The following is a 21,179-nucleotide window of genomic DNA, read 5'->3' on the forward strand; positions in this document are numbered from 1 at the left end:
CACGTTACGTTTTATTGGTATACGAAGGAATTAGCTGCCCAGGACAGGTAAAGTATCTGAGATATTTAACCAGTGGATCGCGCACACACACTGCTTTCACTGTATTATTGAACACTATGTAATACTACACCTATAATAAGTCTCTAAATCTGGACTACATACAGGCACCACTAGTACTTATTCTCCTCAGATTTAGCCCGTTTAGCTTACTTCCAGCTAGGATTTAATCTGACATCAATTCCCAACTCTGAGAATAAAAGTAGAGTTAGCGCAACGAGATTCAGTAAAGCTGGGAAGGAGAGAGGTCAAAGAACGTCCTAAGGCAAGTTTCCCATGGTCTCGGAAGAATTTTGCAAGATTTAGGATAGACAGTTGATTGGTGCAATTATTTATTCACTCTTGCACACTTATGGCATTTTTTTAATGGGCTGTGAACGGTTTTTTGAAACACAGGGCTGAAGAAATGTCTCTGGAAGCAGGAAGCGTCCGTGCCCGATGCTGTGGCCATACTGTGCACCTGGGGCTGGGTATCCAGCCCAGACAGGACAGGGCTTACTTGCAATGCAACCCGGCGCCTGTCGCTCGCTACCTCTTCGCTTCTTGCGCTGAAAACAACAAAGTGAAAACACAGGATCATTTCCCCTGAACTTTAACCGAACTTTTCCCCTTCTTTTAATAAAATAAAACCAACTATGGTCCCCACACGCCAACCTGAGGTTGAGCCACCACCTTTATTCCCCCGTTTGCCGGGCCTGTCCCCCTCTGAGCAGCAACCCACGCCTGTTCGTGGAGGCAGACCTCCCCCCCCCCATCCGGCGGAGAAGGGAAGGCGGGAGAGGGCCACGCCGGGCCCTCACGCCTCCTCAGCGACGCCGGTCCAAGCGGTGTCCCCCACGGGAGACCCTCCCCCGGCACAGAGGCTGGGCTGGCGCCCGGCGCTCGACCAGGCCCAAGCGGGGCCTGCCGCCACACACGCCGCCCCCCCCACCGCGTCCCGCTCCCACAGCTGAGGCGTTGGCCTGACTGACCGCGGAGGGAGGGAGGGAAGGAGGGTCGCCGGCGCCGAGCCACAACCCCCACCGGCTGCCGGGAAGGGGGCCAGCCCCTGGCACGGCACGACACCCCCCCACACACACACGGGGGGGGGCCGGGGGAAGGCAGGAGGCCCTGCCCGCCCCGCCGCAGCCGCTCCAAGCTGGCGCCGCGCTCGGCCGCAGCGCCGCTAAGGGCTCCGGGGAGGGGGGAGGAAGGCGGGGCCTCCCCGAAACGCCGTCGCTATTGGCAGCCGAGCGGCGCCACCGCCCGTCATTGGTCCCTTCCAGGCTCGCCTGCCGCCCGCCGATTGGCGGCGCTCCTTCGGCGGACCACACCCACCCCCCCCCACCCCCGCCCTCCCTTCCTCTACCGCCTTCTCCCGGCTCGCGGACGAACGTGCCGGGCGGGCTGTTCCCTTGGCCGGGGGGCGCGCGCGGCCGCCACGTGGGGAACTGCACGTAGTCAGGGCGGGAGGGGGGGGCGGGGAGGGCACGCGCCGTTCCCGCCAGCGCCGGGGCGGGGGGGGGGGGGGGGGGACAGAGGGACGCGTCAGGGACGTCAGTCGGCGGGAGGGGGAGAGGGAGAGGGAGGGGCGGCCATAACGGGGGGGGGACAGTCGTGAGGGGCGGCCATGAGGGGAGATCATGAGGGGAGATGAGGGGTGGCCGTGGGATGTGAGGGGCAGCAGCCATGAGGAGAGATGAGGGGTGGCCATGGGATGTGAGGGGCGGCCATGAGGGGAGATCATGAGAAGAGATGAGGGGTGGCCGTGGGACGTGAGGGGCGGCCATGAGGGGAGATCATGAGGGGAGATGAGGGGTGGCCGTGGGACGTGAGGGGCGGCAGCCGCAAGAGGAGATGAGGGGTGGCCATGGGATGTGGACGTCGGCAGCCATGAGGGGAGATGAGGGGCAGCCATGAGGGGAGATCATGAGAGGAGATGAGGGGTGGTCGTGGGACGTGAGGGGCGGCCATGAGGGGAGATCATGAGGGGAGATGAGGGGTGGCCGTGGGACGTGAGGGGCGGCAGCCGCAAGAGGAGATGAGGGGTGGCCATGGGATGTGGACGTCGGCAGCCATGAGGGGAGATGAGGGGCAGCCATGAGGGGAGATCATGAGAGGAGATGAGGGGTGGTCGTGGGATGTGAGGGGTGGCTGTGGGATGTGAGGGGCAGCAGCCATGAGGAGAGATGAGGGGTAGCCGTGGGATGTGAGGGGCGGCCATGAGGGGAGATCATGAGGGGAGATGAGGGGTAGCTGTGGGATGTGAGGGGCAGCAGCCATGAGGGGAGATGAGGGGCGGCCATGGGATGTGAGGGGCGGCCATGAGGGGAGATCATGAGAAGAGATGAGGGGTGGCCGTGGGATGTGAGGAGCAGCAGCCATGAGGAGAGATGAGGGGTGGCTGTGAGGGGTGGCCATGGGGTGTAAGGGGCTGCTGTGGGGGGAGATGAGGGGTGAGGACCGGCAGCCATGTAGTGTGAGGGGCCACCCTGGGGGGAGATGGAGGGTGGCTGTGAAGGGTGGCCATGGGGACATGAGGGGCAGCCATGCTGAGAGATGAATGGTGGCCATGAGGGGTGAGGCGCGATGGCCATGGGGTCTAAGGGGCCACCTTGTGGAAGATGAGGGGCAGCCATGAGGGGTGTATGTGGGTTGTGAAGGTTGGCTGTGGGGAGTTGAGGAGCAGCCATGGCTGCTTGTGAGGCCAGGGGAAGGTGACTGGCATCACCTTCCTCTGAGGAACAGGGCTGAGGTGCCCCTGACACCACCCACCAGATCCTTCCCCCAGAGCAGCTGGTGCCTGCTGGCCATGGGGGTCCTGCCCATCACCAGCCCCACTCCTCTCCCCCAGCTGCCCCAGGGCCGAGCATCGCCGGGCCGACTGGCTGCCCAGGAACCTCTGCCAACGCTGGGGTGTGCGGTGCCCTCCTGGCCCCCCGGCTGCTTTGCAATGCCTCCCCTCGTGCGTTGCAGCAGCACGTCTCTGCAGAGCAAGCTGCCTCCTAACGTGCGTGAGATCAGCAGGCAAGGGATTTCGTAGGCACCTGCCCTCATCTGCGTATGTAATAACTCACTTTTCATTTTAACAGATATTGAGGTGACTTAGAAATACAAGTTTGAGGAGCTTGGGAGGAAATTTAGGAGCATTGCTGGAAGTAGAAGATTTTGGCTCCTCTTTGGGTGCTTTGGAGAAGGTACCTTATTTTTACTGGACAAAAAAATACATATATGTGTTGTTGAGAAATACTAGAGTCCTCATACAGGCAAGGCAGGTTTCATTTTTTATATGACGAGTGGATGATATCCCCTCTCTGTCCCAACAATTTACCTTGGACAATCGTTGTAAAATCCCAGCTGCGTTGTGTATATTAGTTGGTGGTAAAAATACACTTTTTTTTAAGCTGGCAATAGGCCCAGCATTTGTCTCCCCTAGCTGACACACATTAAAACAAATCACCTTGCCTGTATGGAGGTTTTAAAGGTGATTGCCCAGTACAGCGTGTGGTATTTCAGGGGGTCCCCGAGTAAAGCCCAAAGGCGTTGTGTTGGCTGCTGCGTTTGTACATCAGCTTTGCCAGAACACACGATAAAGGGCCAAGCAGCCAAAGTGGGAATTTTTGTCATCGGGAACCCAGAAGCCGAGGCTTTGAGGGGGGGAAATTCAGTGCCTGAAACCAAAATAAACCCCAAAAGGAGCATCGCTGGCATTGATTTAATTCTGCCTTATTGCTAAACAGACTCGGTGAGACTCAGCAGAAGAAAAACCTTTGAGGTTTGTGTACGGTTGTGCCGGAGAGCTGCGAGTCGGGGTCATCGTCACGTCCCCTCGAAACGAAGAGCAATTAGCGGTAGGGCCCGTTAAATGCAAACCGAGAGGCTCCGGGAGGGGAGAAGGCCAGCGGGGTGATGGGGAGCCCCGTCCCTCGGGCAGGAGGGTGTGGGGAGAGCCCCGGCCCTGCGGAGGCTAAAAGCCCCGATGGACAAAACTTAAAAAAATATATATGAAAGAAAAGGGCCTTTCAGGCCAGTACAGCTTAGTAAGCAACGAGAAATGGCAGGAGCGCTGCCAGCCGCTCCGCCCGGCCCCGGCGCTTGGGTAAACAGCGGAACCCCGGGGGGCTGCGGGGAGCCCGGGGCTTTTCTCCCCCTGCCCCTGCCCGCCGGGAGCCGGCCCGCTTGGAGGGAAGAGCCGGGAGGGAGACGGAGGGATGCGCCCACCCTCCTGCCTGCCTGCCTGCCTGCCTTCCCCCCGCGGTGGGCGGGCGAGCGGGCAGGCAGAGCCGGCATCCCCCGGGCCGGGCCGGGGCGGCGCGGCGGAACGCGGCGGGAGCGGCGGGGCCGGGCGGCGGGGGCGTGCATTTAAAGGGAGCCGCGGAGCCAATGCGCAGGAAGGGGCCGAGCATGTGGGGAGGTTGTTTACACCAGCCCGGCCCCGGGAGCTTTAACCCGGCCGGCGGCGAGGCGAGGCGCGGAGCGGGGCTCCCCGGACGCTGTGAGTAGCGGGGTGGCGGTGCCGGGCATCCCCCGCCCGACCTGCCTGCCTGCCTGCCTTCCTCCCCTCCCTTCCTCCTCCCCGCCCGGCATCGCTGGGAAAAAAAAAAGGGGGGGGGGGAAACCCTAATAACAACAACAATAAATAAATAAATAAATAAAAAAGCCGCGCGCGGGAGCGGTGGTTCCCGCCCGGCCGGGCCGCGCCTCCCCCGGCCCCGGCTCCTCCCCGCCCCGCCCGGCGGGGCTCCAGCCCGGGTCCGCCGCGTACGTGAGCCGGCCGCGGCGGGGACGGGGATTTCAAAACAAGCTGCGGCGGGGGAGGAGGGCGGGGGAAGGCGGGAGCCGCGCCGGAGGTAAGCGCCGGGCCCGCTCCCTCGCCGTGCGACCACCCCCCCCTCCTCCCTCTCCGGGGGGGGGGGGGCAGCCGGCTTGCCCCCCACCTCGCCCCCCTCCCCCCCGGGTCTCTGCCGTCCCCCGGTGCGCGCACCCCCTCCCCCGAGTCCTGCCCGCTGCACGCTCCCCCCGGGGCCTGCCCGGTGTCTGTGCCCCCCCCTCCCGGGGCATGCACAGCCCCCCCCGGGTGCATGCCCCCTGCCCGGTGCACGGTCGTGTCCCCCCCCCCCTCCCGCGCCCCCGGTGCGTGCCACGCCCCCGCCCCTGCCCGGTGCATGCACCCCCCCGTTGCAAGTCTCCCCCCCCCCTCCTTCCCCTGCACGTCCCGCCCAACCGGGGGCCTGTGCCCGGTGCATGCCCCCCCCCCGCCTCCCGCCCAGTGCATGCCCCGCCCCCCGGCTTGCCCGGTGCAATATGTGTGTCTGTGTCCCCCGTCCCCGTGCGTGTCCCCCCCCGCCCCGCCGCAGCCCGCCCCGCGTACACGTGCCCTGCCCGGTGCCGCCCTCCGCGGCAGGCCCGGGCACACGCCTCCTCCTCCCCTGCCTCCGGCCCTGCCATCTTCCCCACGTGCCCTGCCTGCCCGCACGGCCGCGGGCCCTGCACACGCATGCACGTACACATGCACACAGGCGTGTAAATGCACACATGCGTGCCACGCGTGCCCTTGTCTCCTGCTGCACGCTCGTCCCAGTGCCCGCACGGTGGCTTCAAGTCACGCTCTGCCGGCCCTGCTCCCAGAAAGCAGCAAACTCCCGCCTTTTCCTTCCTGGCTGCCCTCGCCGCCGGGGCTGCCGGCAGGCACCGGCCCGCTGATGCCTGGGGAAGTCTCTCTGCCTGCGCTGGCATTCCTGCCTGCATCAGAAGATGCGTTTGTAGGCAGGCTGGTGTCCTCTGAAGGCATTTTCCTCCAGAATCGCCCTGCAGCGGCGAACGCTGGCGTGGGTGAGAGTTGGGGAGCCCTTCCCGGCACTGCCAGTGGGAATACGGTGTAGCCCCGCGGTGACACGTCCGCGGGCGTAACCCAAGCCATGAGCACTGAGGCGGAATTAGGAGGAAAGTCTTTGGGAAAGCGCCTGTTTTGTAGTATTGTCTGTGAGGGTTAGGTCGCAGGTGGGTTTGGCTCCTTCCCGGGGTCAGTAGATCCTTGTTGCTCCTATTTTTTTTTTTTTTTAATAAAGGCCCAAACTTTGCAAACCGCTCCGTGCGGATATCTTGTTTCCTGGTCACGTGTGCCGACAGGCGCGGGGCCGGAGTACGGTTTGTAAAGGACTTCAGGATGTTTTGGGATGAGAAGGGGCTTTTTGGAAACTGCGGGCTGGGAGACAAGACAAAAACCTAGGGTTTATTATCACTTATTGCAGCATTTAGGGTCTCTTATAGGGTGGACTTTGCGATCCAGGTTGCTGATCTGTGGCTTGGTGGTCTGTGGCAGGAGTTAGGCTAGATTTAAAGGAACCTATCAGCATTTTTTCCTAAAAAAATGGGGAAAAGCAGGGTGTGCTGTAATTGCACATTCTCTGGGGAGGGGATTTGCGCCGGTGGTCCTGGTTTGCGCAGCACTGTGGGCGCAGGAGCTGCCTTTCTCCCGGCAAACCCCAGACAAACAGCAGTTGGTTGAATGCCGGAGCACCCTCTCTGCTTTGCCACGGCCCCCCAACCTTCCCCGCTTGCTAAATGAAGCATTCCTTGTTTGCTAAATGAGGCGCCTGCTTTCCCAAAACATCCACCCGGGCTTTGCTCTGCCGGCAGCAGCGGCAATGCCGGTAGGCATAAGGGCTGACGTTTTTCCCCGGCGAGAGCTGGAAAAACGCCGTCCAAAATACACGCCCGGCATTGAAGCAAGAAATAATTTGGGATCTGTGCGGCTCTGACCCCTGCGGCGCGTGATTGCTAACAGCTGGGAGGGCTTGCAGCGGCAGCGTGGCCTCCCGGCTCCGCCTGCGCCGCTGACGCCCTCCCAGCTCTCGCTCCTCTTCTTGCTTTGTGTTTTGGGGCACGGGGCGGGGGGAGGAATTTTAGGCGTTGGTGTGTCACCCTCGGCTATGGGCTGAGCGCCGAAATGGGATCCGGCATTCAGAGGTCTGCTGGAAGCAGATGTGGCTCTGAAAACTGGCTCTTGGGAGGGTTTTCCTTTCCCCTGGTTGCAGTCGCGCCTCTCTCCTCCTTCCCGCTCCCGCCTCGGACCGGAGGGGGAAGGAAAGGGAAGGTGAAATGAAACCCCGAAGGAAATGAGAAGCAGCCTCCCACCTTTGGCGCTCCCCTCCCCGTACCTGGCTGTCGGCCAAGCGGTGCCTTGAAACCGGCATGCACCGACCGTCGGGGAGGCGGCAGAGATATGGCGCCGTGTTCTACACGGTGGCAGCGCTGACGTTGCCACATCGATTCCCTGAGCCCTGGGAGGGGCAGTTCCCAAATCCCTGTGCCCGGGATATCCGAGAGCAAGGTTTTAAGGTGATGCAGGAGGAAATGTGGTCTGGTGGTTAACTCCTGCGGTGAGGCGGAGGGGCTTTGCCGCAGCTTCACTCTGGGATTTGAGGCAAACTGCAGTGTCGTCCCCCCCCAGCCCTTTCGGTCTCCTTTTGGATGAGAAAGTCCCATATGGGTATACGGGAGATTTGGGAGCAGAGCTGCTTGGCCAGGTCACTTGTGTTCATCAGAAAATACGTTGCACCGTGGAAAAAAGACATTATCAGGCGGAGTGGGCTCCAGAGCATCCCTCAGTGATGCCCATACATTGCAAAGTCTGGCGTGTTCCTTGGGTAGGGCGAGATGAGAGGGAAGCCGGGGGAGCGGCTCTGCTCAGCCAGTGCTGCGGCCTCTTTGATCGGGCTCCAGAGGGAAGGCGATGACGGTGGTGAAGTCCCCGTGCGCTGCGGGACGGGCAGCCCCGACGCGAGGTGCTCTCCCCAGCATGCCTGTATCTGTTTTGCACTCTATCCCTCTTCCTGTTCTATTCTTTATGGCTCCTAAGTAGCTGTTAATTTTCTACTCGGGGGCGGCAGGATTTCGGAGGAGGACAAAGCCAGCTGAGTGCATACGGTTATTCATAAAACCGCTTGTAAATCTTGGGCGTCCTTTGAAGCAGGAGGTGGTTTGGAGTAACCCTTCCTGGGACAGTCAGAGGTTGAGAGCAGCAGCAAGCTCCCTTCCCTTCCTTGGGAAACTTTTCTCATCCGAGATAGCATGCAAGACAGCACTGCGTGAATCAGATGTCAAAAAAAATATATTTGATCTGCCGTTAAAATGCCGCCGCTTCGTGACGGGGAACTGAGCATCCCTTGAAGCAACCCTGCGCGAGGAGGGGAGGGTCTGGGCGCAAGCACCTGGAGGCTCAGGGTTAATCCTCCCTCCTGCACAAGCAGCAGCTCCTTGGACTTGGACTCTCCATGAGCCAGGTTACGCTCTAACCCAGACACCCGATGAACACTCATAGCCCTTGGCCGGCCGGGGTGACACTCTCTGACAAACCCAAGCAGGGTGACAGAGGTGATGGGTTTGTTGTGGTATAAAAGCATGCGGCTTTTATGGTGCACCCCAAGATGCAGGACCGCCCCAAGCCTCTTGTCTCCTCTCCCTCCTCCTGAACCCCAGGCACCGTCACCCTTCGGCCTTGCCACAGTGTGCATCCTTGCTTCTTGTGCTCTTTGGAGAGGGTGTTGCAGCAGAGATGTTGGGAGGAGGACAGGACAGAGCAGGACAGCGTGTGCTGCTAGAACCGTCGGATTTATTGGGGCTGGATGCATCACCTGTCCCCATGCCTGGGTGTCCCTTGCTTTTAAGGAAACCTGTAAACTCTTTTTTTTCTTTTAAAACAGCAGTAAAATCTACAAACCCAAAGAAATAAGTCAGGCAAGCCGCTCTCTGGATAGGCTTGCTAGCAGAGCTACACCAACACGAGGAAAACCTATGTCAGAGGAAAGGGGAGCTATTTGGGGGGCAAAAATAGGTTAAAGATAGTGACAGAGAAACAGTTTAGGATAAAAATGCTCCAAATTCTTCCTTTCCTAGCAAAGCAGGGCAGGAGGATGCTCCCGTTTCATTGCCAGACTGACCCTTGGAGGACTGGGCATGAGCTGCAAGCTTGGAGAAACCTCTCCCAAAAGCATGAGAGCTCCTGCGAAGGGGAGCATCAGGGTGCTGGCTGAGAAGGGGTGCTGGCTTTCACTGCCAGAGAGCTTTCCTCCCCTGCCGGGGCGTGGGCAGGGGAGTTGCAGGACTGTGCTGGGCACAGGCCCAAGTCTAGAGGTCAAGGTTCAAGAGCACCGACGGCGGGTTTCAGCGTGACGGGCAGGAATAGCCGTGGTGGCCTCGGGAGCGTGTGCCAGCAGCAGCTTGAGAGAGGGACATGGGGTTTCCTTTGGGCTGGCTCATCCCTTTTTTTTTTTTTTTTTCCAGAGGGGTTTAGAAATGACTGTAAAGACAAGAGCTGCAGCATGGGGGGAGCTCAGGCACACCACTGTCCCACATCCCTAAGGGGTCTCAGTGCCTGGGGATGCTGGAGCAGCGGAGAGCTGCTTTCTTGGCTCCCAGGGTGGCGGTGGGGGGGAAGACACTGGTTGAACGTCATGGTCCTGCACCAGAGGTAACATCCCCATGTCTTTCTCTTCCGCAGTGTGTCCGAGATGGCGAGCGTGCTGTCCAGGCGTCTGGGGAAGCGCTCCCTGCTAGGCACCCGCGTCTCTGCCCCCAGCGCCTTGGCTGACGGGGTGCTGGTGGCCACCCAGGTCCCCAGCTTGCAGACCGACCTTGGCCAGGCATCTGCCCACACAGTGCCACGAGAGGACGGATCCTGTGCACCGTCGGCAGAGGAGAGCAGCCAAGCACCCAGGTTCCCCAGCCCCGGCCGCCGGCAGCTTTGTGCCGGGCAGCAAGTAAGTAAGGAGGCTCTTGGTGTCCTTGGCTGCGCTCTGGTGGGTAGTTCCGGTGGGGAATAAAACTCCTGGGCCTCTACTAATGTAAGGTGCAGTGGGGATCTGTAATTACGAAGAGCCGTTAATGGGTGTTGGCATTAGTGCACTTGGCCCTGGCCATGCCTGGTGGATTTGGATCATACCGGCTCAGGCGGAGATCGGTCTCCTCCAGGAGATGTCTCCAGTCCTAGCCAAAAGTGGGTCTCCAGAGAAGACAGTAAGAAGATCTGACGTGTCCCTCCAGAGTTCTCCAACTGTCTGAGGCTGAGGGAGATGGTTCCTATATATTTAGTGACTCCCGGTGGACTTCTCTTCCATGAACTTGTCCTATCTCCCCATAACCCACATTTACATCTGAAGGGGAGTGGCAGGGAACCCCCCCAGCTTAGCCACGATGGTGATGAGCCTCATGGCTCAGTCCTTGGAGCTCAGCTTGCAGTAGCCTTTTGCTGCAGGGTTGAGGGTCGATGGTGTGGACGTATGTGGTGAAGAAGCTCTTAGGGAAGAGTGAGGTGCGATGGCTCATCCGGAAAGGACATCTAGTCCTGCTGGACCCCTCCGTTTCTTGTGCCCTGGGCTTGCGATGCTTAGGAGGGCCTTGCCTTGGCCAGGATGCTGCCTGGGGCAGGGAGCAGCACTCATTCTCCATCCCACCGGCATGGTTCCTATTAAGGCCAGGCCAAACGGCACTGTCCAAGGAGAGCTGTGACCTGCTGATGTAGAGCCCGTTTCTCGGCTGCTACCTGCAGAACTGTAAAACCTTTTCTGGGCAGAGCTTGTGAAATGGAGTGTAAATAAGGCCCCTGTTTGGTTTTCTGGCTCCTTCTGCCCCATGTTTATTAACCACAGGACAGCGAGAGTTATTTTCTTCTACATGCTCCACTGCAGAGGATTTTGCTCCCTTGCTTTGCTGCTGGGAACAGCATAAAAATAGTGATGGGGTGCCTTCACCTCCCAGTGACAGCCGGTGGCTGTGCAAAGCCGAAGGAGATGTTGGCTACTGATGCTGTGTGCAGTCTAGAGGGGCAACGGCCCATGTGGTTCACAGAGAAGCCTTGCCCCTTGTTTTCAGAAAGCAAGATCAGGGTCTTCTCTGTCCTGATCCTTGCACTGATCCCCTTACCCCTGGTCCTGCTGTGGGTGGCTTTTTCCGCTCTGGTGTTTTCTGCCGGAGGTCCTACCTGAGACAGTCTTGCAGGCTCCTCCCCGGTCTGCTTATGGGTGCACGTGTCCATCCCGTATCGGCTTCTTGGTATGACACCCGTGGCGCTTCCATAAAGAGATGTTCCTGTTCCTATAAATAGCCAGAGACACATGTAGCATCTTTTGACACAGATACATTTCCATTAACAGAAATAGGCTCACGGGTGGTAGTGGTGGAAAACTGCCCATCAGAAGGAGTCTGGGACTCTGTGAAGGAGGAGGTGAGGTTTGCACATCTCCTTCCTCTGCCCGAAGGAGCTGGGACTGGAGGAGCCAAGGTGTGAATTCAGGATTACTTCACCCAGGAAACCTCTGTTCCCCTGCCCCCCTCCGGCTTTTAATCCTTTTATCTATGTACTTTGCCAGGGTGTGTAATAATTGTGGGAGTCTTTGCAGCAGGGTGGCATGAGAACAAAGCCAAAGCAGATAAATATACTGGAGAAAAAGTCCACCCAAAGTCACGACACTCAGAGGTGACTGATACCGGCTCAGGAAATCCCTCAACTTGGGATTGCTGTAGTCAGGGAGCTTGTGCCTGGGAATAGCACATCTCTTGGTGGTGGGGTTGGGATGAACCCTGGCCACCCCTTCAGTTTGCTGTGACAGCAGTCTGAAGTCCAAGCCCTGGCTCTGGCTTGTCCTAAAGCCCTCTGTGGCCCCCTCTGCTATGGGAGGAGGAGGTGGGGGGGATCCTGCGGTGGGACATTCCTCAGGAGCAGTGGGGTGGCGGGTGGCACCAACAAACCACCCCTCGTGCCGTTTTCAGGTCCTCGTCACCTACAACGGGCAGGAGTGTGCCGGTCTCGTGGAGCAGCACAACCCACTGAGCGACAAGGTGAAGGTGCTGCTGCCGGAGCAGGGCTTGCAGGCGTGCTGGAGGGTACAGGACGTGCGGCCGGCTCCGCTCCAGCCCCCCACCCTGCCCGCAGCCGGCGGTCCCAGCCCTGCTGAGGCGCTGCAGAGATCCGTATCCAGTAATATTGATGTACCCAAGAGGTTCGTGCCTTTGGCTGGTAGTATCTCACTCAGGTGGGAGAGGGGCACTTGGTGGCTATGGCAGCGGTCGCGCTTTGGTTTTACACCAACAGAGAGAGTGGTGATGCTGAGGATGTATCCGCCTTCCCAGTGCGGGGTTATCCAGAGGATGGTTAAATTGGGATTAAGGAGATTTTTAATTTTTTTGCCCACAAATGGGGAGAAAACATCCTTCCCAGTGACTTAAAAATGACTCAAAGTCTATGGAGGGAGGTGTTGGGGCTGAACCTGTGCTGCTGCTGCAGGTTTGCAGGTTGTACTGCCCTTTGCGTGCTCAGGTCACACCCAGGCTGTTTCTCTGCTTTTTCCTCCACACATTTCACATCTCTCCCCTCATGGTGCAGGAAAGCTGACGCGGCTGTGGAGATGGACGAGATGGTGGCAGCCATGGTGCTGACGAGCCTCTCCTGCAGCCCCGTGGTACAGAGCCCTCCCGCCGGCGAGAGTGGCATCCCCCGTGAGTGTGCATTTAAAAATATATATATATAAAAGAAAAAACATCTGAAACACAAGGAGACGTGGAGAAATGTGCTGCGACCTTTGGCTCGCAGTGCTGGGGCTCTTGCTGGCTGCATTCGTTCCTTATGCCCGGTGCTAAATAGCTGCCGGCACAGGACCGCACTGGACCGGAGGTGGCCAGGGAGTCGCACCGGGGTCATGGTGGAGCCCACGGGTGCCAGCACCGGTTGGGGCTGAGCAAGCTGGGATGCCCCTGGCAGCGCAGTGAGGGTAACCCTGCTCTCCGCAGCCGTCCCGGGGGGCCGGGGAGCCCCGCACAGGAGTCCCGGGCCGGGGAGCACCACCCGGTCGCTCCTTTTTTTAGAGGCGGTTTCATTCCTGAGGAGTCAAATGCAGCCAGAGCGATAAAAATAGCCGCCCGGAGCCGTGGGAAATGTGCGTGCCCCGGTGCTGGCTGCTCGCCGTGTGCCGGCTGTGCCTGTGAGCCTGCGGGATTGCACTGGTGCCAGGGAAGATAGGGAGGGAAAAAAGGGATAAACGACCAATAACTGGGATCTGGTGCTGAGAAAAGGTGCAAAGGCTTCACCTTACCAAATTTTTAAAAAAATTAAATAAATAGAGGCAAACTGTTGTTGCGGGTTATCCAACCTCAGGGCTGGTCTCTGCCCTGGCGGGGGGGTTGGTTGGCCCCGAGCTGATGGTGGCAGCATGTGTCCCCTCCCTGCAGCCTCACGGGCAGCGTGCGATCCCTGGAAGGAGAGCGGCGACGTCTCGGACAGCGGAAGCAGCACCACCAGCGGGCACTGGAGCGGCGGCAGCGACATCTCCACCCCTCGCCTCCCCACCCCCCGCCGGCAGCCCCAAGTACTCCAGCGAGGCCCTGAGCTCCCCCCAGGCGGATGATGGCTTCGAGACCGACTCCGACCCCTTTCTCCTTGATGAACCCGCTCCACGCAAAAGAAAGGTACTGCTGCTGTGGGGGTTGGGGTGGGTCCTAGCACCGGCAGGGTGGCTTGAGCTGAGCGGCGTCCCGTGGAGGGGACACTGCCACCGGTCACAGGGTGACATGAGCCATCTCTCTGCCAGAACTCGGTGAAGGTGATGTACAAGTGCCTGTGGCCGAGCTGCGGCAAGGTCCTGCGCTCCATCGTCGGCATCAAGCGACACGTCAAGACCCAGCACCTCGGGTAAGGCAAAGGTTTCACCTCCTTGATCCCTGCCCAGCCACCGAAGCCGCGCGCCCTGCCGCTGTGTAATTTGTAATTCCTGCAGCGAGTATCCCCAGTATGAGAGATACTGGCCTCTGTGCACTGAGCTTGGCAGTTCTCAGCCAAGCAGTCCATGTCACCGAAGCCACTGTTGTATGTGTCCCCACCTTCAGGGAGCCCAGGGCTTTCCGGGAGGCACGGGAACCCCATTTGGCCTTCAGGATTGCCTAGCCTGGGTGTGCGTTTTGCACCGGGGGAGTTCAGGTTACACACGAGCCGTGGGCTCCCAGACAGAGGCAGAAAAGGACCAGCCCAGCTGGGTTTCGCAAGGGCTGGCAACCTGAAAGCCATGCCTGCCGCTGCGGCGGCTGGCTCCAGCTTGGCCGTCGGGGCTGGCACAGGCACTCACACGCCAGCCCAGCGGTGACTGCCCCTTTGGCAGTTTGCTTTGTACTGATCTCCTGCAAATTCCCCCCAAAATACAAAGCGGTGAGGGTGTAGCTTTGCTGTGCTCTCCTCCTGTGGCCCCATTGCACTCCTTGCCCCGTCAGTTTTCTCATGCTTTTGTCCACGTTTTCTGGTATGTATTTTTCTCCTCCTCCCTTGCAAACATGATTGCTCCAGGAAAGGCGAGGACAGAAGGACCGCGATGCAGTGGGCAGTGCTGGACTGCCATCCAGTGCTGGATAAATGCACTGGGAAAACAATAAAAAAGACTTCAGGGGCTGTTTCCTGCTGGGTGAACAGCAGGGCTTCGTCCGCAGCTGTGCTAAATGAACTGGATCAGAAATGAGCAGGGATTTTCAGTGGCGCCCAGTCAATGCGCCAGCATTTTTAAAGGCCTTGGAAGAGGTATTGATCTTCCTTGGAAGCCCGAAGTGCTGCTGCAGAGGCAGTGGCTGTTGCCGATCGCAGCTGACATGATGCTTTGGAGCCGGGGAGTGGAGCTGCTCTGCCTGGGAGGGTGAGATCGCTCTCCCCCAGGGAAGTCGGGGGCTGCTCACCTTGATGGAAACAGGGCCGCCTTTTCACCGCTGTCTCCTTTTCCTCCCTGGCAGGGACAGCGCAGACTCCGACCAGCGGAAGCGAGAGGAGGATTTCTACTACACCGAAGTGCAGGTGAAGGAAGAGCCGGCGCCAGAGGCGGCCGCCGCCGCCAGCCCCACGTCCGCGTCCGCCCCCATCATCATCCACCAGCAAGCCCTGGCAAAGCCGGAGGCGCTGCTGGTGGAGCAGCCGGTGCTGGAGCCCGCCCTGGCCAGCGGCGCCCTGAGCCAGTCTGCCCCCAGCTCCTTCTGGCACATCCAGGCTGATCATGCCTACCAGGTGAGCTGGTGGCATCTCCCAGGGATGGGTCACCTCCCGAAATCTTGCCGAAGGGCAGGTCGTGATCTGGTTTGCTCCGCAAGTCTCCACTGCGGCAGGGATGTTTCGTTGCCACCCCCTGCAGCACGGAGAGGCTTTGGTGCCGGTGTAGCACCATCCGCTGCCTGGCTGCCCTTCAGCCCTTGAGCAACCAGCTTCGCTAACACCTGGTTAAGGGGCTCGTGTGCTTCTGCCGTGGCCGTTCCCGGGCTGGGGGGGAGCTGCCACCCCCTGCTCCCCTACAATTACCCCATGGTGGTATGCAACACACCCTTCTGCCGGCAGATAACATGGGGCTGGAATGCAGCCGCGCCGGATCCTGCACGTCTCCACTGCAGGGCTCGCAGGGGCACCGGCTTTTGAGATGCAGGAAACCTGGGGACCCGGAACAGTGGGCCCGTGGGCACCCTGGGCCAGTGGCCCTTGTCCCAGGGGTTGCTCGAGAGCCAAGCGCTGTTCTGGAGCTGCAAGCTAGTGCAGGGACCAGGGTATATAGATCCATAAGCTGCATGTATATCCATTCCCATCCCAGGGAACGGGTGCAACATCATCTAAAAGCAGAAAGCCTGTGTAAGGGGGTGCAAAAGTATATACATATAGACCAGGATGGTGCAGGTGGGTTTGGTATTGCAACCAAAAGCAGTTGCAGGAGCGAAGAAGCTGCTGTGCCCCGGTGAAGGGTGACACAGCACGTGTGCCGTGCCCTCTGTTAGCAGGATCCAGCGCTGGAGGAGAGGTTGCACGGGGGTTTCCATCCCGCCCCCAGCGCTCCCAGTTTGTGCATGCTCCAGGCTGGGAGGTAAATGCCTGTGGAGTGAATGGGGGGGCCCCGGGGCTAATGCTGACCCCTCTTTTCCCCCACAGGCGTTGCCCTCCATCCAAATTCCAGTGTCCCCCCACATCTTCACCAGCATCAGCTGGGCCACTGCCACCTCGACTCTCCCGTCCCTGTCACCGGTGAGTCCTGCACGTGTATCCCCTTCATCCTTTTGGGGTGCAGGGTTGGGCTGGGAGCTAAAGGGACCTCGTCTCTGCTTTCTTGCTCCCCACTTTAAACATCTGGATTTGTGGGCTGGGGGCACCCGTGTCTCCCACTGCCCCGCCGCAGTGCCCAGGGGCTGCACGGGAGGGGGACCGCGTCGTCCTGCCTGCCTTTTGACACCCGTTTCCCCGCAGGTGCGGAGCCGGTCGCTCAGTTTCAGCGAACCCCAGCCACCGACGCCGATGCTCAAGTCCCACCTGATCGTCGCCTCACCGCCCAGGGTGTCCATCGGCACCAGGTGAGGGTCCTGCTGGCCGGAGGGGAGCAGAGGTGGAGCCTGTCAGCGAAAGGGGTGCCCTCCTGCATCTCCGCTGAGATGCAGCGGAATGATGCCCGGCCGTGGTTACGGAGCCTTACCCTTATATTTGTGACCGAAGTTCTGCAACAAGTGGATAAATGTTCATTTGGTTTTTTTTTTTCCTCTTCCCCCTTTTGCAGAAAAGTCCGCGGTGAAGCCAAAAAGTGCCGTAAGGTGTACGGCATCGAGCACCGGGACCAGTGGTGCACGGCCTGCCGGTGGAAAAAAGCCTGCCAGCGCTTCCTGGACTGAGCGCAGCACCGCGGTGCCGCATCCCTCCCCTGCTCCTGCCCGGGGAGCACCGGAGTCCCTCACTGCTGCAACCAGGGACCTTGGAGGTACCTCCTGTGACCCCGGAAGACACCTCCAGAGCTGCGTGTAAATTCCTCCTTCTGTATATTGTACATCTGCTGGGTTTGCTCTTTTTTAAAAAAAAACTTTTTCCAACTTTTTTTTTTTTAAACCTGAAGTATATCTCCCTTTGTACAGTAAAAGCTGGGGCTGCGAGGGAAGGAAGCTGGTTCCTTGGGGTTCGGGGGAGATTGTAGGCAATCTGGGGACCAAAGAGCTTCCTGCATTTCCCAGATGAGCCCTAAAATCTCCTGAACCGTCGCAGCGTGGCTGGGGTGAGGCATTGAGGCAGCTTCCTGTGTCCTTTGACTACCTAGAAAGTGCAAATCCCTTGTATCCCTTAAGGGAGGGGGTCGGTAACAATTATAGCTTTAAAAAAGAAAATGCTGTTGGGTTGCTGCAAGCAAGGCAGGAGCGGTTCTCGGGGCAGGAGTCGGAGGTTTCTCTCCCCACATGGATGTGGTCTTTGCTCGTGTTGCATCACACTGGTAGCTCGAGCCTGCGCGTGCCTCTGGTCGGTTCCAGCGTGTCGTTTTTGGAGGCATTTGAGGGGTAAAAAACACCCAAAACATTTTAATCAGGAAAGCTATGAGAATTTTTAAGGCAAAACCTTATGTTCCTTCTCATTTTAGGCTTTGTAAGTCTGCTTAGCTCTGTGAAAAATCTATGTTGTGGCCCTCACTGTGTCTTTCAAAACTAGGCAGAGCAATTTTATTTTTTTCAGTTAATGATTCCACCAATAAAGGCAGCTGGGAGGACTGGGAAGGGTTTCCCTTAGCATCACCGTATGGCCCCAATTCAGCAAAACGCTTCAATATTTCCTTCTGAATCCCATCGAACGTCGTGGGAGTTTTCTGACTTCCATCCTTTAAAATATGTATTTACCCAACCCAAATTGCTGCTGGCTTCCTGTCACTGTCACTGCTGTGACCACTTGCACCGCTGGCGAGGCGTTGCACTTGGTGTCGGGCCAGGATGCATGCGGCCAGGGAGCAGGATCGCCCCGTCGGCTTTCTCCCCTCACCGGGGCAGGCAACCATTTGGATTTGTATTATTTTTTTTGCTGCGTTTTTGATAATCATAGGCCGTAACCCGCAGCTGTCGAGCCAAGAGCAATCCCTGCACACAGCTTGAGCCTGGGGTGTTTTTAAGGACCCCGCGCCGAGACTCAGCTTCCCTTATAAAAGCGAATCGTGCGGGTGGGAGAGTCCGATACTGCTCCCGGATCGCCCCGTTGCTGAAGGGATCGGGTGGGCAGGCGAAGCGGGTTGAGATACATATATATGTATTACTGGTGCTTGTCGACGTGTTTGGGTATTTCTTTTGTTGTTGTTTGTTTGTAATTTTGTACATATAAACAGTATATTGTCCCGCAACCTGATCTTCTCTCCGGTATCCAACTGGCGGATGCAATATTTGGCCGCTGGAAGGCAGGAGCAAAACTCCTCGGGCAGGGTGCGACCCCACGGGGTTACATCCCCAGGTGGGTCTGGGCAGGTCCGGCTCAAGTCCCAGGGAAGAGAAGAGGTTCTGTTCCTTGAGAGCTGCTCGCTCAGGTTCCCATCCCTGCTGGAGCGTGGTATTAGGAGCAAAATGTCAGGAAAAGCCTTTTCCTTTCCCGCCGGCACCGGGGACTCTTTGCGGGTTCCCAGCTTGAGCGTTTTATTGCAAAAAGGACTTTCCAAAGCGCATTGCCAGTTGGTGCTCTGCATCCACAGCCCTGGTAACAATTAATTGCATGGTGGGGTTGTTGCACTACTCAAAAATAGGTGTTTGGGTTTTTTTTTTTAATAAAAAAAGGCCCCCATGCCTTTGCTGCTGTCTGACCCCCAGCGTTTGAACAGCCAAGCCGGTGTTCTCTGTCCTGCGTTGCCTCGTGGAGCTCAGCCTGTTTATCCTTTTGGGGAAGGGCCCTGCAATGCCGGGATGCGGGCCGGTTTTCGGTTATGCCGGTGGCTCTCTGGAAGCGAGCCAGTGGTTTGGGAAGTCCCACGCAGCACCTCGCTGCATTTTCATTTTTCAAATATTTTTTTAAAAATGGGGCTCGAAGCAGTGCCCAGAGCAAAGAAGGAAAAAAAAATATGAAAAAGGGTGAATTTGTGCTTTCCTCAGACCTTGTGCCTTTGCCCCCACGACTCAGAGAGACCCAGGCAGGACCAGAGATTTTACTTCTTGCTTTTTATGCCCTTTCTGCCCCAAAAGGCGTCGGGCAGAACCGGATCCGCACCGGCACTGGTCGGACACAGCTCGGCTCCCACGGCTCCCAGCTCAATCACTCAGGAAATGTCAAACCAAGCCATCCGGGGTCGGCATCGGGGCAGCACCATATAAAACATATAAAAAGGAAGAAAAAGGTGTCAATGGCTTTGAACAAGCAGGCGTGCGTGGCGTGCAGCATCCTCGGGTGAGACAGGGCGGGGGGGCTGGCAGGACCCCCCCCCAGCAAATCTGGGGGACGCAGCCCCCCCCCTGCTGCCCCTCGGCCCCGGCCCTTGCAGTGCCTCCTCCTCCCGCAGCGCATAGCACTTACTGCCCGGCAGCCGGCAGGGATTCTCTCGCGCAGGAATATTTTTATATCAGTGTTGGTTTATTTGGGGGGTGGGAGGTGCATAAGGCTTTTTTTTCCGAGGGCTTTTGTGGTACGGACTTAACCGGACAAAATTGTCCTTGTGCTCATGGCTCTTTTCTGTTGGGTTTTTTTTTTTTATTATTTTTAATGGAGAAACTGGTGCAGGGTGGGTTGGTTTTTTTTGTTTGAGTTTTTTTTGTTGTTGTTTTCCTTCTGGTTTGGGAGTATTTTGGAATTTTTACACTTTAAAACAGAAAAACCTTCTTGTATTTTTGCAGAAATGACAGCAGGCTTCCACCGTGTCTATCGGGTTGGTTGGCATTGGATATATAACTTTGGTTTTGTAGTCCTTTCCCTATTATTTCCCTTTCCTATTATTTTTTAACTTGCTTCCAGCCACCTCCCGTCCCTTGGACTTTTTCCTCCCGACACTTGAGTCTCACTGGTCTCAAGAAAACTCCTCTTCGGCCCCAACCGCGGGTAACCCCGACCTGTAAATCCAGCTTGGAGAGTTTTCCCTCATCCATCTGGCTGTCTCCCGGAGCGTGTATATGTATGTATATAGGAACCTCTTAATTGGGCACTAATTAATTGGAGGCTGCTCCCCCCTCTCTCCAGCCGGGACACTCTGCCCACCCCGCTGCTGGTGGGGACCCCAAAAGGCGAAGCGAGTCGGTTTAGCGCAGGGTGACCCCACGCTGTCACTCGATGCCCCGTTGCCGTCATTCCTGGAGGTGTCATGGTGGGGGGGGGACGTGGGGAGCGGGGAAGGGGTTGGGGATGCTTGTCACCACGGCCGTGCCCCCGTGGGGCCACCGGCTGCCCGGCTGAGCGGGGACGATGCCGTATCAAGTGAATTTTCTGTCTTGTTGGAGCTTTTCTCAGCTGTCTTCCAAGTATTATTTTTATTGTTAAAAAAAAAAAAAAAAGTTAAAAATGTGAAATGTAATTTTTACAGCAGCAATATGAAATATATTTTATAAGAAATAAAAAGAAAAGTTGCCTGGTAGCTTGCTGGCTCTGCCTTGTCCTTGTAGCCCGTGTCTCAGGGCTGCCTCCCTGTCCCCCAGGGACCCCCGCGGGACCCCGTCTCCCCCGGGACGGAGGTGGGGGCATCGACCCCGAGATGGTTCCCCCCCCCCAGCAGTTTTGGGAGCCCCTTGGCACAACCATTTCTGGCACCACTAGATAGCAGTGTCTGCCCGGCGCTGGGAGCCGCGACGGCAGTGCCGCTCGCTCTGTCAGCAGCTAGTGCTGCTCATCCTTTTTTTTTTTTTTTTTTTGGTTGGGATTTTTACCCCCCACCCCAGATCCATCATTTTTTTAACCTGGAAGCTGCAGGGAGGGGTTAATACATGCTAAAGCCGGCAGGTTTTTAATCGATGTGCTTCGGTGGGAGACTCTAAGGTCTCGTGACCCGGAGCCCTCTCTTGCCGCAAGTCAAATGTCGAGCTGAGAAGTTGCCCTTTGATGCAAAAAACCTGCATGATTTTATACATTTTTTTGTTTTAATGCATGTTGAGGTGAAAGAGGAACTGGAAAAGGAAAAAAACGGGAGAGGAGAGGGGAAAGGGATGGAGGGCAGAGGGGGCCAAACAGGGACACAGCGGGGAAAGGAGAGCGGGGAGGAAGAAACCACACTATTAAAAATTGTATCCTGGGAACACCAAATTGGTGAGATTCCTACCATTTTTGAGGGGTTATGGCTGGCCCCGTACCTGAGCCCGACCCGTCCCACACAGGAGCTCGGGGACCTCAGGTCCCAATGCGCCGTGGGCAAAGCAAACTCTCCTGCTGGCCAAAGTCTTCCCCC

General features: G+C 58.0%; 1 protein-coding gene and 1 long non-coding RNA gene across 2 annotated transcripts; one reads left to right on the forward strand and one right to left on the reverse strand.

The window, feature by feature from the left end:
- Positions 1-376: 376 nt before the first annotated feature.
- On the reverse strand, positions 377-1,189 carry LOC128151991 (uncharacterized). The gene is made up of 2 exons (XR_008238510.1): positions 1,025-1,189; positions 377-605 (listed from the first exon to the last, which is right to left on the reverse strand). It is a non-coding gene; the product is annotated as an uncharacterized LOC128151991 (long non-coding RNA).
- Positions 1,190-4,708: 3,519 nt separating this feature from the next.
- ZNF395 (zinc finger protein 395) lies at positions 4,709-20,375 on the forward strand. Its single transcript, XM_052809739.1, is given in 11 exon segments — positions 4,709-4,886; positions 9,539-9,797; positions 11,806-12,035; positions 12,419-12,531; positions 13,261-13,367; positions 13,369-13,497; positions 13,620-13,720; positions 14,800-15,067; positions 15,971-16,063; positions 16,283-16,386; positions 16,587-20,375. Coding segments are annotated over 10 exon segments (1,506 nt in total). The 5' UTR covers positions 4,709-4,886; positions 9,539-9,548; the 3' UTR covers positions 16,699-20,375.
- The last annotated feature ends 804 nt before the right edge of the window (positions 20,376-21,179 follow it).

Source organism: Harpia harpyja, chromosome 15 (assembly GCF_026419915.1).
Source record: "Harpia harpyja isolate bHarHar1 chromosome 15, bHarHar1 primary haplotype, whole genome shotgun sequence".
Taxonomy (NCBI): domain Eukaryota; kingdom Metazoa; phylum Chordata; class Aves; order Accipitriformes; family Accipitridae; genus Harpia; species Harpia harpyja.